This window comes from Apteryx mantelli, chromosome 18, assembly GCF_036417845.1.
Source record: "Apteryx mantelli isolate bAptMan1 chromosome 18, bAptMan1.hap1, whole genome shotgun sequence".
NCBI classification, from domain to species: Eukaryota; Metazoa; Chordata; class Aves; order Apterygiformes; family Apterygidae; genus Apteryx; species Apteryx mantelli.
The window spans coordinates 6,228,180-6,244,809 of record NC_089995.1 but is presented as its reverse complement, the minus strand read 5'-3'; the positions used below and the strand labels follow the sequence as shown (position 1 = coordinate 6,244,809).

General features: G+C 37.6%; 1 protein-coding gene across 5 annotated transcripts in view; it reads right to left on the bottom strand.

The window, feature by feature from the left end:
- Nucleotides 1–16,004, bottom strand: part of DHX35 (DEAH-box helicase 35) — a 35,543-nt gene extending 19,539 nt beyond the window's left edge. For all 5 annotated transcript variants that reach the window (XR_010886003.1, XR_010886002.1, XM_067307645.1 and 2 more), the window contains exons 1-12: nucleotides 15,959–16,004; nucleotides 14,361–14,494; nucleotides 13,885–13,977; nucleotides 12,915–12,992; nucleotides 9,190–9,294; nucleotides 7,851–7,912; nucleotides 7,142–7,211; nucleotides 6,486–6,545; nucleotides 4,737–4,849; nucleotides 2,954–3,050; nucleotides 1,680–1,838; nucleotides 191–401 (exon numbers count right to left, since the gene is read on the bottom strand). Coding sequence is in view for 3 of the 5 variants with exons in the window: in XM_067307645.1 (XP_067163746.1) it covers nucleotides 191–401; nucleotides 1,680–1,838; nucleotides 2,954–3,050; nucleotides 4,737–4,849; nucleotides 6,486–6,545; nucleotides 7,142–7,211; nucleotides 7,851–7,912; nucleotides 9,190–9,294; nucleotides 12,915–12,992; nucleotides 13,885–13,977; nucleotides 14,361–14,494; nucleotides 15,959–15,998 (1,222 nt within the window). In the remaining 2 variants the exon portion in view is untranslated. The remainder of the gene's footprint in view (nucleotides 1–190; nucleotides 402–1,679; nucleotides 1,839–2,953; nucleotides 3,051–4,736; nucleotides 4,850–6,485; nucleotides 6,546–7,141; nucleotides 7,212–7,850; nucleotides 7,913–9,189; nucleotides 9,295–12,914; nucleotides 12,993–13,884; nucleotides 13,978–14,360; nucleotides 14,495–15,958) is intronic.
- Between the last annotated feature and the right edge of the window lie 626 nt (nucleotides 16,005–16,630).

Here is a 16,630-nt window from a genome sequence, read left to right as displayed (position 1 = left end):
ATGCTTAGAACAGGTGAGCAATGCATTTCCAAATAAGCCAGAGGAATATTGAAGGGAAATTTATATCTCCTGTTCAAAGAAAAAAAATGCAAATATGTTCTCCTTAATCCAGTGCTAAAAATACCGTAAAACAAAATGCAAGTCACACAACAGCAAGTTCACCTACCCCGTACATCATCAAATTACTGACCTGTATAAAGTCTGTAACATTTTCCAGAACGGTTCCGGCCTGCACGTCCTGCTCTCTGATTAGCCGAAGCTTTAGATGCTGGTACCACCACAAGGCACTCAATGGCCGTTTTTGGATTATAGGCCCGAAGCTTCACAAAACCACAGTCAATTACGAACGCAATTCCGTGAACTGTGATAGAAGTCTCCGCAATGTTGGTGGCTACGATCACCTGCAGGTACGGACACAATGAGGACACTGTGAACTCTCCAATCTTCGTAACACTATCAAGCCTTAGCATCAGTGCACCAGGAATCAAATACAAACCACTTGAAAGATCTTAGATATGACAGTTTCAGTAAACACTCTAGAGTACAAAAAGATACAGAACACGCAGCAGCTGTCAACTCAAAATAAGCCCAGTTTTTACAGTTTCACCATCACATTTTTATTCAAATTTATTCTCTTCATAAAAGTGGAAGAAGTTGGCTGTCTTTGCAGAGAAACCATAATCTGACTGTGTATCAAGTGTTCTCATGCAGCAAACTAAAACTAAGAACAGTTTCTGCTTCTCAGTTACATTTAAGTGTTACTTGTAACACTAGAGTGAGACAGCAGGAGGGAAACAGTCAGTTAATTGTAAAATGATCAGTACTCCTGAAGAGTTATATTTGTATATATGCCTTAAAATATTTTTTTTTAATTGTTGCAAGAAAACAGGGGGAAATTTAATCTCTATTTCACTTGAAAAAGTAAATCTTTGAAGTTAATTGATTAATGCCATATCCTGGAGAGAAAAGTAGTATTTTCTTTATCACTCAACATCCTCCAACACCAGATGAACAATTTTACTACTCAGAGCCCAGCAGGTGCAAGAACTCTAATAAATCACTCCTGAAAAATTCTGTCAGTGTGTCTCAGCCCCAAGACAGGCTCTGTTTAAGCAGAAAGCACTAATCATGCCCAATTATATGATAGTTCTGTCATGTTCAACATCCAAACAAGACTTGCAGAAGCCAAAACAAACCTTTTTTCAAAGGCAAGCAAGTTTTAACTTGTTGCTTAGGTAAAAATTCAGCATTTACTCACTCTGTCACTATTTTTCCATTACTAGTGGAAAACTCCATCAGACACTTGGACCACAAAAAGAAACAAAAATAGGTGAAAGCAGAGAACTTTAGAGTGTAAGAAGCTGCAACTGGACACAGACAAATTGATGGACATGCATAGACATTTAAAAATGAAAAGCTGATGATGTGGACAGAAGAGTTATAACTGACATGTAGACCCGAACAAAAATGAAAAGCGAAGCCAGAAAAACATGTTGCTGGAGAACTAGTTTCACATTCTAAAAACTGACAGGCAGTATTAAGAGACCCAGAAAATCCACCTATATCCAAAATGGAGTTTGCAATATTTTCGTGATGTGAATATCATATATACAATCTGTGAAAAGCAGACACCCTTCTGGTTGGTAGAAACGAAGACAGACGATAGACGGCAGCCTTACCTTTCTGACACTGCGAGAAACTCTCTCAAACACTTTCATTTGCTCAGCAGAAGGCAGCCCAGCATACATAGGGAGAACACGGAGGTGTTTTTTCATTCCAGTGCGAGAAAGGGCCCGAGCCTGTTCTATTAGCATAGAAACAACAGTTTCTACTTCCTCCTAGAACCATATCAAAAGAGAAGACAGAATATGAGAGAGATTATCTATATCACACAGCTAGCACCTATATACAAAAAAATACACAAAATAATGTCGATACAATTTTAGTGGTTTGAAACTCCAGGATCTTTTGACCAGCTCCCTCAATTCTGTAATATTCTTATATAAATCATTACTTAAATGAATACATACTTACATAACTATTTATATTCATTGCTATTTGAAACAGCATCACACTTCACTAATGCATGAGAAAAATCACCAAGAAAGGACTGAACAAAGTTCAGTAAGAAGGAAGCAGGAGTGTTTTCCTGTGCATCTCTAAGTTGTGACAGCAAAATGAGAGGCCAATCTATTTTGATTGTGCAGAATGTTGTGTGTCTAGATCAAGAATGACACAGTAACAGCATTAACATCCGCTATTCAAATTCATATTTAATCTCAGAGATCACCTGAGATATTTCACCCTTAAACACAGACAACAAAACTTTTAGACATCATCTCATCAGTTACTCAAGTCACTCTTTTGAAGTCAAATCAATAATGAGGGATGGAGAGTTTCTCTTGGAAACATACAGGATTTAACACAAGATACTAGTGAAGCAATGCAAGAAAGCTTGCTTCTTGCTGGAAGAATGATAAGCTATTCTTGTGCACTGCAAAATGAGCTGACAGGCACAAATAGTGCAGAAGAACTAGTAAATTTTTATCCTTCTGATTTATTTTTCTGGCAAAGATTTAAGATTTTAAGCCTAATAAACATAAATTCCATTTGCTCTGATTATTAATGATGACTCACTGTCGATTTAGCAACTTTGTAGGTCTGACTAGTACCAAAAACAGGCACTGTTCTGCTGGTTCGCGAGGTTGAAAGCATACAGCACAGAATGAAAAAAAACATTACTAACCCCTGAACATTAGCTCTGAGAAATCCAGGCCATTTCATAGTTAGTTTTTCTAGAAATCATTGGGACTGGCCCACTTCCACTCCCATTGATCATTGTCTTTAATGAGAGTAAGGTAAGCACAGCTAAGAAAAGCAGGAGGCCAAGAAGGCTTCGAATTGGCCACAATACAATACTGTAAAGCAAAAACTATGTATCAATTTTGTCTACCTGGCCAGTTAAAAATGCCAATATATCACCATCATTTTCTGTCTGGTGAATTTTCATTGCAGTTTCCACAGTTGATTTTACATAATCTGGAACAGGACTGCAGGGAGAAAAAAAAAGCAGAGACATTAGTGGAAAAAATAACTACAGACAGTAAGGAAAGAACAGACAATTTTTGGATGTTATAAATCAACCATACCACATTTAATTGATGGTGCATCCTTGGGAGTCAGCTTTCAGCAAGTCATTTGTTTCCTTCACACCATTGTAAGCTTAAAAAATGTTTTATTTACATATGTTCTGCTGCTACAAGCAATATCCTACATTGTTTTTATATATATATATATATATATATATATATATATAAAATGCTATCTTTTAAAGCAAATAGTCAAAGCGTTTACTACAAATGCATAACCCAGCTACAACTATCAGCTTGATTTAAGAAAAAAGTGTAACTATAAGGATTTATACATCTTATAGTTTTATTCTTTCATATGATCAATTTACTGGTTTCTGGACATGCTCCCAAATATGTACATGAAGCATGGCATCTCTCCACATAAAGTGAACTGACATAACCAGAGGTGTTTATACAAATGTGAATTCATGGGCACATAAATTAGAAGGCTCTTTTGAGCATCCTGCTCTAACGATTTCCACCTGTGAAACTGCAGTAATAGTAAAGAATGAAGAAAGATGCCTTTAAAAATCCTCCCTCTGCTCTCTCAGAAAACTACAAATCACCTGCAGAATGCAGACAAATAAAAAACCCCAAAGGTTGGGGGGATTCTGAGAGGCTAGATGCATTTCTTTCAAAATGAAACTGAAGGAAGACCAAAAGACCCTCCAATCTGTTCCATAACTTGCCCTGTTTGTTTGCCCAAGGCAGCCACCCTACTGCAGCCATTCCTGACCGAGCCTGATGTTGAACATGACGACGCAGCCATCGTCATGCTCAACATCAGGCTCGGTCAGGAATTGAAGGAAACTGTTAGAGGAAATCCAAATGTAGCACAAATGGTGATGCTGACTTAGCAGATGGAGAGCTCAAGTCCCAATATCATGTATCTCTGTACTATAACTGAAGTTTGAACAACTGTTTCCTTAAAATGTAGCTTGTCTTGTAGTTCCTTATTAGTTCTTAACTACAGTTATGTCCTTGTACCCTCCAAGGGAAACAGCAGTAAACTAATGGGTACATAATCTAATAATCCATGATCATTTACCTATCTCACCACCCATGTTTCTCTACTCAGCAAGAGTAAAAACTGAGCACTAAGGTAAAGAAAAAAAGAGGCTTCTAAGGCCACTGAATTTCTTCCTTCCCTTCTGTGGGCAAGAGGGAATATGATGCTGCTGTCAGGTTTGCTCACATCCCTTCTGTAAAAGAAAGGAATAAAAATATGCTTGGTTTTGCTCCCTCCAAGGAAAGAGCATAGAAAGGACATCAAATCCTCACAGCGCTTCTCTGGAAGTCTGATACAGCTGGACAGTGCAAAAAGAGGAGGAAGGGTCCCAAAGCCATTCTTCTGTAAGTAAGTCTGCTCCTGCCCCTCACAAAACCAGAAGATTGATTCAATCAGAAAAAAGTCACACTTGTATCCTTAATTTGTTGGTACCAAAACTATGAAAGTATTTTGAAAGAACGGCTATGTTTCCCAAATTAGGCATTACACCTCCTCACCCTTGTTCTGGGAACTTCTGAGCTTTTTATCTAGTTAAAAATGATACCACTGACACACATTCTCCTAATTACCACTTACAAGATCAAACAGGAACAGACCTCTGTATGTAAAAGATGTCCACTGGAAACGTTCTCCCCTCCACAGTAAGGATCACACTGGTATCTTTGCTGGGGTCATTGGTCTCATTCTGATTAAAGAAATCTCTGAATTTCTAAATTAAAACCAAACACTTTCAGATTGATACTTCTAAGAATTGAGAGAGAAATATAAAAACACAACAAAGTCAAATCGGTATTACTTGAATAACTTCTTTGTAAATCTAACAGTATTTTGATAAAGTTCTGATTTTAAAGTTTTGAAGCTGGATTCTGTTGCCTTTTATTCTGGTTGGGATTCCAGGCATTTAACACAATTAGGCTGTCTTGCATATTTATTATCTTGAGAAGCAAAGATTGAAAAGAAGTAATTAATTAGATCAGCTGATGTAGTTGGAAAAAGCAGATATATAATCTTTTCATTGGATCTTCTACAGCAGTAGCAAACAAAGCTAAGCAGAGCTTAGAAATGATTGTTCTTAAAGGTTTTGGGGAAGGGCTTGCATATTCTTTTACATTTTTAGATTAATAGGTAGATTTTACAGCTCTTACTAAACAGAGATCTCTCTTCGTAGAAGTCAGTTAAGCTGACTGTAAATTTGATTTGTGTTTTGACACCTTCATACATTAAAATTTATTGCCATGAAGTATTTTAAACACTCTATAGCAATAGAATGAACAGTAAGAACCCAAGCAGCGGATCTCTATTTTTCTGCACACTAAAGAGGTATAGTAAACTTACTGTATTTAAACAAACTTGTATAGAGAGCTGTAAGTTAATATGAGTAAAATTATTAGTATTTCTTCATGTTAACTGTAAGATTTTCAAAATATAAGACTTCTGACAGATAAAAACCCTGCAATGGCAGAGTATTGTAATGCTAGCTTACACTACTGTGTATTCTGTATGTTGTATAAGTACCAAGTATAGCATGTCATCAACATTTATGGCACATTGATATTTGCTGCTAAAGAAAACTTTAGTACACCTATATTGCCAGCGCTACGTGCACCACATCTCATGGAGGACATAGCAGAGGTAGGAGAAGTACAGATAAAGCATGCACAAAATCAAGGGGACAGAGCAGCTACCTTATGAGGAGACCAAAAAGGCTGGGACTCTGCTTGAAGAGCAGGAGATGGAGAAGGTACACAAATGGAGGTTTACACAGTCAAAGATGACAGGAAAAGTAAATGCAAATCTGCTTTGCTTTGGGGTTTTTTTTGTAAAACCAAATCCCACAATACTAGAAATAGGAGGCACTTGATGAAACTATAGGTTTAAGATAGTTAAAAGAAAATACATCATACATCAACTAGTAAGATCTCACTGCAACAAAAATCAGCTCATTAATCACCTTTTACTTGTCAATGGTTGTCTCAGGTTACTACTATTATCAAAACAGCTAAACCTTTTTTAGACTTTTTGGCTTTTTTTAGACTAGTTTAAGACAAGAGAACACCTTTTTATACAATACTAGTAAGAGGGGGAAAAAAGCCATAAATACATGAAAAGCAGATTCATATTTAAATGCACCTTCACAAACTATACCAACACAAAATAAAAAGCAAACAGAACAATTGAACAACAGCAGATTCTTTTCCTGCATTCCTCCCCCTCTTCATCACCACTCAAACAGTAGTAATGCTTCACAAGAAGCAGACAGCACGTAAAGGACAAGCTGTACATAAACAGAAGTGGAGCTGCCACTTGAGGTCACTGCATTTCAAAACCAAACCTTGGAGCTATACCTCTGCATCCAAGGTGGCTGAAGCCACAATCAGTCGAAGATCCCCACGCTTCTTTTGAACCTAAGATAGAGAGCAAGAACACACAGAGCAAAAATTGTTTTTGAGATACAAGTCCAGAAACAAAGTTTTAAAGCATCCAGACTACCAATGACTCCTCTTTAGAAATACTTCAGTTGCCACAAAACAGCCAATGAACCCATATCACCCCAGACCTATCAACCTGAAGGCTGTGTGTGGAGCTTTATAAATATATATTTATTTTAAGACCAAGAAAGAATGAGTGCTATTTAGCCTGTAATCATTACAGCTTACTACTAATTTCTGGTGGGAGTCAGATTGTTAGTAGGTTCAAAGCTGACAACGGATGCCTATCAGGCTATCAGATCACTTCACAGGATCAGCAGAATGAAGACTGCCTTTTTGCTAATATCATCTAACTAGAGGAGAAATTACTATGGCAGGAGAGGGAAAGTGGTTAGAGGAACCCGAGTGTCAGATGTGGAAAATAAATGGTAGAGTACATCCAATAGGCTGTAGGATAAATGCAGAACTAGAAAACCGTCTCTCAAATGGGTTTGCTATTCATCCACCTGGACTAGAGGCTTAGTGGAAAGAAAGGAAATATAAAAGATGACAGAAGACATTAAAAAAATAACCTTTTTTAATAAGCCAATGGCAATATCTGTATAAAGAGACCTTTCATGGGCTTCATCCAGCATGAGGACACTGTGAATAAAGCAGAAAGATAAGAATTTAGAAACTGACACTGAAATCACTGTCTTCCTGTCTGCTCTGAAATACCACAATTTAAAATCTGCTGAGCTATTAACGCTTATATTAATTTAGAAAACTGTGGAGGTTAAAAAAAAAAAAAAAGCCAGAGAGGCAAACTCTTCCATTTCCAAAGTGGGGAGAAAAAAGGTAAAAAATAGTACCTGTGGTACATACTTATTATTCCTTATTTCAAGCTAGCTTTTGGAAAGGGGTGGAAGAAGGAAGATCTGTACAACACTGCAAAGGTTTTCTGGATGCCAGAAATAAAATTGGTTTTTGTTGTTGCTTTTTTGTTTTTAATTTGATTAGCATGACAAAGAAAAAGAGCAAACTAGTAGGTGAAAAGATTCAGACTCCATGAGGCCCGTTTATCTCTTGTTCTAAAACCATGGCACCAAATCCTGCTGGGTTTGGTGTTGCAACGACCAAATGATTTACTAACAGTCTTTAAAACATACAAAAGTCAAGCCTCTAAATAATTTTCAAAGATTTGTGTTTCGACTTATACCAACTGTACCTCAGTCAAAAAAAAAAAGTTCAGTCATTTACCAACAATATACTTCAGCAAGCATTTATTTCATGTTTCCTTACCTGTATCTTGTTAATAATGGATCAGCCATCATCTCCCTCACCAGCATACCATCAGTTAGAAACTAAAAGTGAACGCAAATAAAAATGCAAAATAACTCAAAAAATAATAAAAAAAACCCTAACAGGTAGTTTTGATTACCCATGTTATTTTTTAGGCCTTTGCCTAAATTTCTTCTTGTCTTTCATTTTCTAATAATCTATTGAATTGATCTACTTTCAGTATGGAAGCCAAATAGATACTTCCAAGTGCTAGTCCTGAAGATAAGCAGAGCAACTTTTTTTTAAACCAGTTTTGCATTTTTGAGAATGAGTTATTTTCCTACTGAAAAAAACACAGACTGGTACCACTGGAACAGGGCAATTAAAGTTTCTTTCTTCACTCTTGTCTGTAACATGAGTAAACCTGCTCTGCAGATACCATTCTCTGCACTAATCCATCCTGACCCTCTCAAGGAAGGGTACTTAAGTATCATATGACTCCAATACACACAAAAAGTTAACATTTTAACAAAATGCAACATTTTAATTTGATACTTTCTGCTTACCAGCCAGCAGAAAGACACCAGCTTTATGTAGCCATCAAACAATAGTTACTATTGACCTGGGACTCAGGCTGTGGCCTTGAATAGGGCAAGAACTGGTAATTAAGATTAAAATCTCCAAATTTCCAAGCCCAAATGATGAATCATCACACTCCAAAAAAAAAAAAAAAAAGCAAAAAGATTTCAGCTGCACTTAATAAACATCTCCATTTCCTTCACTTTAAAAAGTGCTACTAGCCTCAGAAAAAAAAATCAAAAGTAAATTATGTAAATCTCAGTCATCATCACTGCTATTCCAAAGTAACTAAAGCTAGCGCTCATCTGTACACAACACAAACAACATGAATACTGCTCACTGTGCTAAAGAACAGCTGCAAAGCTTGCTATTTAATGCACATCAGATCACTTTCAGCCAGTCTATCTGCATTTTTAATCAAAATCTATTTTTAGGGTGGTGAGGATGCTTCAGCTTTGATTCACTGCAGCCTTTCACTATTACTTTGAGTGGCATACCAGGTCACATTAGCGCTGTACCAGTATATGACCATAACAACCTTGAACATCTCCTTTAGGTTTAAAATGGTGGCTGCCAGACTGGCAGGATAGAACACATCCATTTTATTAAGGTCTGAACAGCCACAACCATCTTAAGCACACTCTTGGTGTACCCACCTGGAGAACAGAAATGCTATCTATCCTCTTTACTGGGCATCACCAAATTCTCATTAATTTTGCAGAAGTGCTTTAAGAGTTTCAGCTAACCATTTCAGACTACCCACATATTGTTCAAGTTTCACCTTAATTCTTGTAGCCTGTGGATCCGTGCAGTCATCAAACCGAATACAATATCCAACTTCATGACCCAACACTGCACCCCTTTCATCAGCAACTCGGCCTGCAACCTAAGAAAAGAGGTTCTTATAACAGATGAGACAGCTCACAGCAAACTTCATTATATCATTATTTTGGTCTGTGAAGAAACAGCACGGAAACAAGAACACAACTACTGCTTCCAAAGAACTATTTGTTCTTGATCCACAATAACATTCCGCTTCACACAAGAGTGCGTACCGAATGTACAACTGGTAATTATTTTTAGAACATTTTAGTATATTTTAATAAATCTGTTTCACACTGCTTCTACTTGAGAAACCTATAGAGGTATCTTTCTGCAGTAAGTACTCTGACAGCCCTGTAAAGGAAGACACTCAAGCACTCACAGAGCTGGGGAAGGACAGATTGCCATTCACCTCCCCCTACCCAAGACAGGCTTCACAGTAGAGAGGATACATAAAAGACGTTCTTTTAGAACATCTTCATTTGAGTAACTTTGCATTTTTAACGCTTAAAGCAGGAAAACTTCTTGGTTTAATTCTGAGACCTATGCACTGGTTTGTAATTGTACCTACCAACTAAGCTTTTCTTCCTGCAACAGCCCTAAAACTTTGAGTGTCGTTACCAAAGCTCAAAATAAGACCACTGAACAATAGAGAAAAGAAAAAACCCTACCACATAAACAACGCTAACTTCTAAAGTCATCTGTAAACTGTATTTTAACCAGACTATACAGGAACTCATGTTCATTTGGCCACAAAACATTAATAAAATTATCTTTCACAAAGTTCACATGAATGAGGAGCATCCTATTGAGGTTTTCTATAAACAGAAGGTCACAGCCAACATAATGAAGCCTTCCTAGGGTTAAATTGAGTTTCTTGGTGAAAGAGCCTGCAAGTTATTGTTTGTGGCAATAATTGCGTCTGTTCAAACAGCCTATTCTCAGAATAATCATGAAGGATAAAGGGAAGAGGTTTATCAGTGGTGGGCTTTTAGGCAGAATTTTTTTTTTTTTTTCAGCAAATACAAAACCATCTTCACACACTTACTGAGTGAGGGAGAGGGATTCATGTACACAGGTTGTGAAAAGCAGTAAGTGAAAGGCTACTGCTTTATTTAATTTTTGATCTTAGGTTCAGGTATTAATCTTCAACTAAAATAGACTAAAGATTAACTTAAACCACCATTGGCATTGCAATGGTATTTTTCAACAGAGATGTGTTATCAACATTTAAAGCTCTACTCTGTGACTATTCTACATACCAAACCAAGTTCCCCCATTTCTATAGGAAGCTGATGTCAGAAGCTATGCACAAAATTAAAAGAAACAGTTATATTTAATAAAATGCTCAACCTTTATTGGCTTTTGCAATTTAAAGTGAATTTTATGCTTATAAAAATGCAAAAGAGACTACTCTGGAGACTGAGAGAAAAAATACTTCTAAAAAAGCCTGTATCCATTTAGCACGCACATTAACAAAACGGCATGATGAAATCAAATATTTGAATATCCAAGTTGCTAAGGGAGATACAGTTAAATCAAAAACATGTTATAAAGTATTTTAAGCTATACTGCTAAATCTGCTATACAAAAAACAGTTGGGGGAGGGTTGCGTTTTTCATTGACATTAATACACTTTCCAGTTACAGCCAGAATTCACCCTGAGATTCCTTGTGCTGTAGAATTTGTTTCAAACTCTGGAAGAGTTTTTATTTATAACAATCCTCACCAAAATTTTAATCCAACTGTGAACATTTCTCCTATTACAGAAGTCTTTCAAAAATACATTTCAATTTCAGCAAAGAGGTCCTTCGGCTAAGACCTGTACAAAGCTAGTAAGAAAATGGCTTCTCCTTACACAGAGTTACCTGTCTCACAGTTCATAACACACAAGCCAACTGCTGTGTCCCCAAAGCTCCTTATTGCCATTAATGAGGTGCTATATCAGTATATAGTAGTCAGCTCACATACCAGCAACTAAGAGACTGCAGTCTAAGAACACAGCTGGTATGCAAAAAAAGGAAACAGTACATGTATATGGCATGTTGAAAAAAAAAAAAAAAAGCTATCAGTTAAGCTGATCTGTCCCTGAACTCAGTCAGACAGACTAGTATTTTTTAAAGACGCTACTGTCCTTTAAGGGATGCAGAATTTCTTACTTGACAAACAGATGAAGACCAGCAGAATGATTAAAAGAAACAGCAATTGGGGAACAGTACCACCCTGGGTCAGTTGTAATCCAGTAGCTCATTAAGCAAAAGCTAAAATATTGAGTTATTCAGGCATTTAAAACAGTTTAAAACACACACACACACACACATTAGTCCTATTAAAATTACCTTCAGTCATTTGAATGATGTTCTACATTATATTGAAAGGCTATGAATCATTACTTTCCTTGGAATCTTTTCATACCATTGCTTTCAGCCCAACTAGTCAAGATAATTGTCAGCCTGGGTAATTCAAACAGAAGTTCAGGAATCTCAAAACTACCATTTATGCCTCTGCAACTCCTTCTGTTCACTTCTGACAACCTCCATACTCTAGCTGGGAAAGCCAATGAGCACACTGATTTAAGAAAAAAAAAAAATCAGTTTCAATTCAAGTTAAAGTAATAAATCATCAACTCTCTCTCTCTCATTTCCCTGCAACAGCCAAAGAGTCCAGGCAGTCTGCAACATTCTCAAAGAATCATCCCACAGTGGCTATATACTAAGCCTTAGCTGAGCAATCATTGTCTTTTAGACTTAAAAACAGTATTTTAAAGGCAAAGAGAAATAAGTTTATCACAAGAAGTCACTGCAGTACATACAATATCTCCAGCAGAACAGCGCACTGTCAGCTGGATGTGCTGCGAAGGAGAGAAGGGAGGATACTGCAGGCAGACTGCCCAAAGCGCAAGATGCAAATCACTGCTAGAGAGCGCTTCCTATCACGTCTGATCGGGTCAAAGAATGCTGGATGAGATAAATCAGAAAAGTATACCATTGCTCAAACTACTTCATTTTTATCAAAGGTGTAAGTCGATTTGGTGCAGGTACAGTTTAATATCATCATAAAGAACTGGCTACATACAAAACGGGGTTATATATATACACACACATACATATCATGGAAATTAGATATGAAGTGCTAGAAAAATGCACACTTCTTCCACTCATTATGTCACTGTGCTTATATTTACATCACTATTTTACTTTATGGAGGAAATTAAGGATCACAAGCAGAATTCTAGTCCAGATTCAATCTTAGCTCAATCTCACAGAGCCCTAACTTCCTATACAGAGTTCTGCTGATGCAACTTAATTTTATTTCAAAGCTTCTACATCTGCTATTCTAGATTTAGCATCTTTGACAAGACCTACTAATCAGGCTGAATTCAGTGTTTAGTACCATTAATCTGCAAAGAAGATAAGCAGAAAAGTCTATTCATTCAGGAGCTCATATAGTTGTTATTCTTGTCATTCAAAAAGAATTGCTAATAAACTAATTCTTGCAACAACCAAATAAGTCAGCTAATATAATAAACCTCAATCTGATATTGCACAATTTTCATAAAAATTGTGCAAAAAAATGTTCCAATTTCTAGAGAGAATCAACAGAAAAATAATTTGAACTGGAAGTTTTAATAACTTTTTTTTTTTTTTAAACAAAGTGGAGAAATTTGGATGTGAAGAAACTCACTGAAACAGCAGCAACTCGACGAGGCTGTGTCACCCCAACAACTCTTCCTTCAGCTGTCCAGCCAGCTTCTGCTAGATACTGCAAACAAATAAGCAGGGGTGGAAAATGAATCAGTCATCCCGTGATTACAGCAAAGTGTTGTTTCTCTAGACTCCAGGCTTTTTCCTGGTTCTGATACTAATTGACAGATGACTTTAGGCAAATCAGTTACTTAGAGAGTTTATGGATTACTTGTTCTTCATAAAATAATTCATAAAATTCTTCGTAAAATAAATGTGTAATTCTACAATACCTACCTGATAAGAACATTAGAGTACAGAAAGCCTGCTAAAAGCAGTTCTTTGGGTCTCAAGCATGTATTCAAACTACTTCCCTTTTTCTCTTCTTTCCCTATTTTGTAATCTCTTTAAGAAAAAATTAAGCAGCACAAGTCCAGCGATCACACTGAAGCAGATGACACTCATCATTAGTTTGCAAGTATTTAAGTTGGTATCAAAAACTAACTTTTAAATATTCTTGGACTTTTTTTCATTTCTGTCACAAAAGAGAAAATTTTACAAAAATACAAAAACAGGTAATACTCTAAAAATTTTCAAGTGCAAAGCACTTAAGAAATTTGCACCTGGAAAGTTCTTTCCTTCTTAAAAGCATATTATCAACAAAAATTTAAACATAATCCTGATAGAGTAATAAAAATAATAACACTAGTCTAGCAGAGTAACTACAATGCATACTAACACAAACTTACAGATTGTGTATGGTCCTTTACTGTAGTGGAAGAAGGCTTTACATTAAAGATATACCAGCTCCTGCTATCTAACAGGAAGCCTTATATTTCTCTTCTCTTGGTCATGCACTTAAGCACAGATAAATTCCATTCATTCAGTGCAGTTCTGGGAGGCTGGTTTAACATTTCATGTGAAATACCTTCAGAAAATATCTGATTTTACCAACTTATAAACACACTTACTTGTGGAATCTGGGTTGATTTCCCACATCCCGTTTCCCCAACAATCACCAGAGTTTGATAGTTTTCTACTAGGTAAAGTATGTGATTTCTCAGCTGAAAGAGAGAACAACAGTTATGTATCAAAAACAGATTTGCACAAAAAAAAAAGAAAATAAATTAAAAGTACAATAGTTATATAAGCAACAGACACAGTAAATTCATTTCACATAGTTTGCTGTCAAAAGTTAAACAGTTCCTTAAAATCTATAAATACTATGTGCACAACACATAGTAATTAACATAAATCTACAAAGTTTATTAAAAAAAAATCTCCTGGTAACAGTTGTCAAACTGGACAATTGATTCAAACAAATAGAGAGAACAAGGTCACAAAATTATTATTCTATGTTGTACAGTGATTCTATACTGCTTTTTCACAAACACCTATGAAAGCCGGACATCATGCAAGAAATTCAACATATCAAGAACTTCTCTACCTTAAAAACAGGCAGCTTTTGTCTTTGTTGCTCAATAGAAAGGGAAGCATAAGGATTATAAACAACGGTTACACCACTGCTCTCAGCAGGACTCTGCCTCTCCTCTGAGATACTGACACCAGGACCTTCTGTGCCTAGATGACATAAGGTAATTTTAACAAGAAGAATAGGCTTTTGTCTAGTGTACAACAGTACAACACAGATAAATACGTTCTTTACAAAGACGAATAGCAGCATATAAGACTTACATTTCTAACAAAAAACCCCCCCAGACATTTAATAACAATAAAGAAATTCTTTCAAATGAAATGCGTCTCCTGATTTAAAAAAAAAAATCTAATGCGAATATCTAAATTTTTAAAGGAAAATTGAGGAGAAAAAAAGCATGTAGAAGAAATATGCAGCAAGGCATTTGGATCTTTCTCGTTTTTCTCCATGGCAGTTCAGATATATTTTTAACATTCTTCTCAGAAGCATGCCCATGGGCTTTAAGCTAGCCAGTAAAACACACAGCAGAACTTTCTTTGACTGACAAGAATTGTGTAAATATTCAACCTTGCCTGCTTATGAGATATGCCACTCACTTCAGATCTGAATTTTCTTCAGTAACTGAAATGTGATTTACTCCTGCTGTAGGCTACCATAAAACCACTGAACAACTGAAATTGCTGAATCATGTAAGTGAACTTGAAGGAAAAAATAGCCTTAATATAGGCTAGAAGTACAGAAGTCATTTGCAGCTGCCTCTTATATTATTCAACTGGGAAAGAGCAAAGAGACAGATTCCCTTGTTTTGTAGGGTCTGCCTGTTCATGCTGTTTACACTTGATCAGCTCGATACTGTTTAAAAAGTTAGGCCCTATTCAGAACAGCCAAGCAAATTTTATGGCAGGCTGGACCAACTTTAAGAATGATTAGTGATGGTTCCAATAACTATCTGCTCCGCAGCACAAAGGGGAATTTGAGAAGCAGGGACTTGAATATTTGGATCTTGACAAATCAAGAGATGCTGCTTCCCATCACCCACTCCTTTTCTGGCAGTTTCTATGCTTTCTTTACGCAAATTAATGTCAACAACATTTTACTATACAAATATGCCTATTACACATATATACTATATATGTACTATATACTGTATACATACATACTATAGCATGTTGCTATACCACACACACGATTAAGAAGCTGTTTGCTCAGCTACTCTTGACCCTGGAATAGCTTCACAAACCAGGGCGCAGCACAACACAGTGGCCAATTTAGGGGAGGGGGAAAAAAAAAAAAAAGAAACCACCAAGCTCAGAGGCAGCGAGCTGCCCCACGGGGGTCGCCGCGCACTGCCCGCTCCCGAGGGGCTGATCGCGAAAGCGCGGCGCGGCTGGGGCGGGAAGGGAGCCCTGAAGAGCGCCTCACCTCACCCCGCCCCGGGCAGGCCGGCCACAGCAGGCGGCTCGCGGCCGGGCGGGCTGGAGACCCCACAACCCGTCCGGCAGCCCGTGTTTGACCGCTCCCACAGTAGGGAAACTTATTTTCTTGTGCTTAAGCGGAAATTCCCGTGTTTCAGTTCGTGCCCATCGCGCCCACTCGCCGCGAGCCCTCACCCGGCCTCCAAAACTTCACCGGCCCCGCGGGCGCCGCCATCTTGGGGTGAGGGGGCGGGGGAAGCGACGCGGCCCGCCCCAGGGGCCGGGCGGCGGCCACGTGACGGTCACGTGACGCGAGGCGCCGGCCGTTGCCATGGCGCCGGGCGGTGTGGCGCCATGTCGCGCTGCAGCGGCTGGCGCCCGTGAGGAAAAGCTGCGCTCCTCGCTCCCGCCGCCTCTCCTCCCTCTCACGGCAGCTAAATTACCGTTTAATCACCATCTTAATCGATTACGAGTTAATCACGAGCTTTTCAGCTACGTTCCCTTCGAGTACTGTGTCCTGGAGCAGAAGCCAGAATTTAATAGAATTGAAGGGTCTCAGTCTCCAAAAATCCTCGTTTTGTTCATTTAATAAACCTGATCTCCTCCCCCGTAAAAGATACCACGACAATGTGTGCGCTGCACTAGTTGCACTTTACACCAAACTGAAGGACTGGAAAGAAACACCAGTAACGGTAATAGTTAAAAGATCAAATTTAGTCCTGCCACAGTGATTGCAGCCAATGAAAATTATTATTGAATCAAATTTATTCTGGACTTTGGGTTAATTAAGTACAAGCAGGAGTATTAAAAATAAAAAGCAATAAGCAGCGTCTAACAAATTTAGTAATGCTGGCAAAAATTCTCACT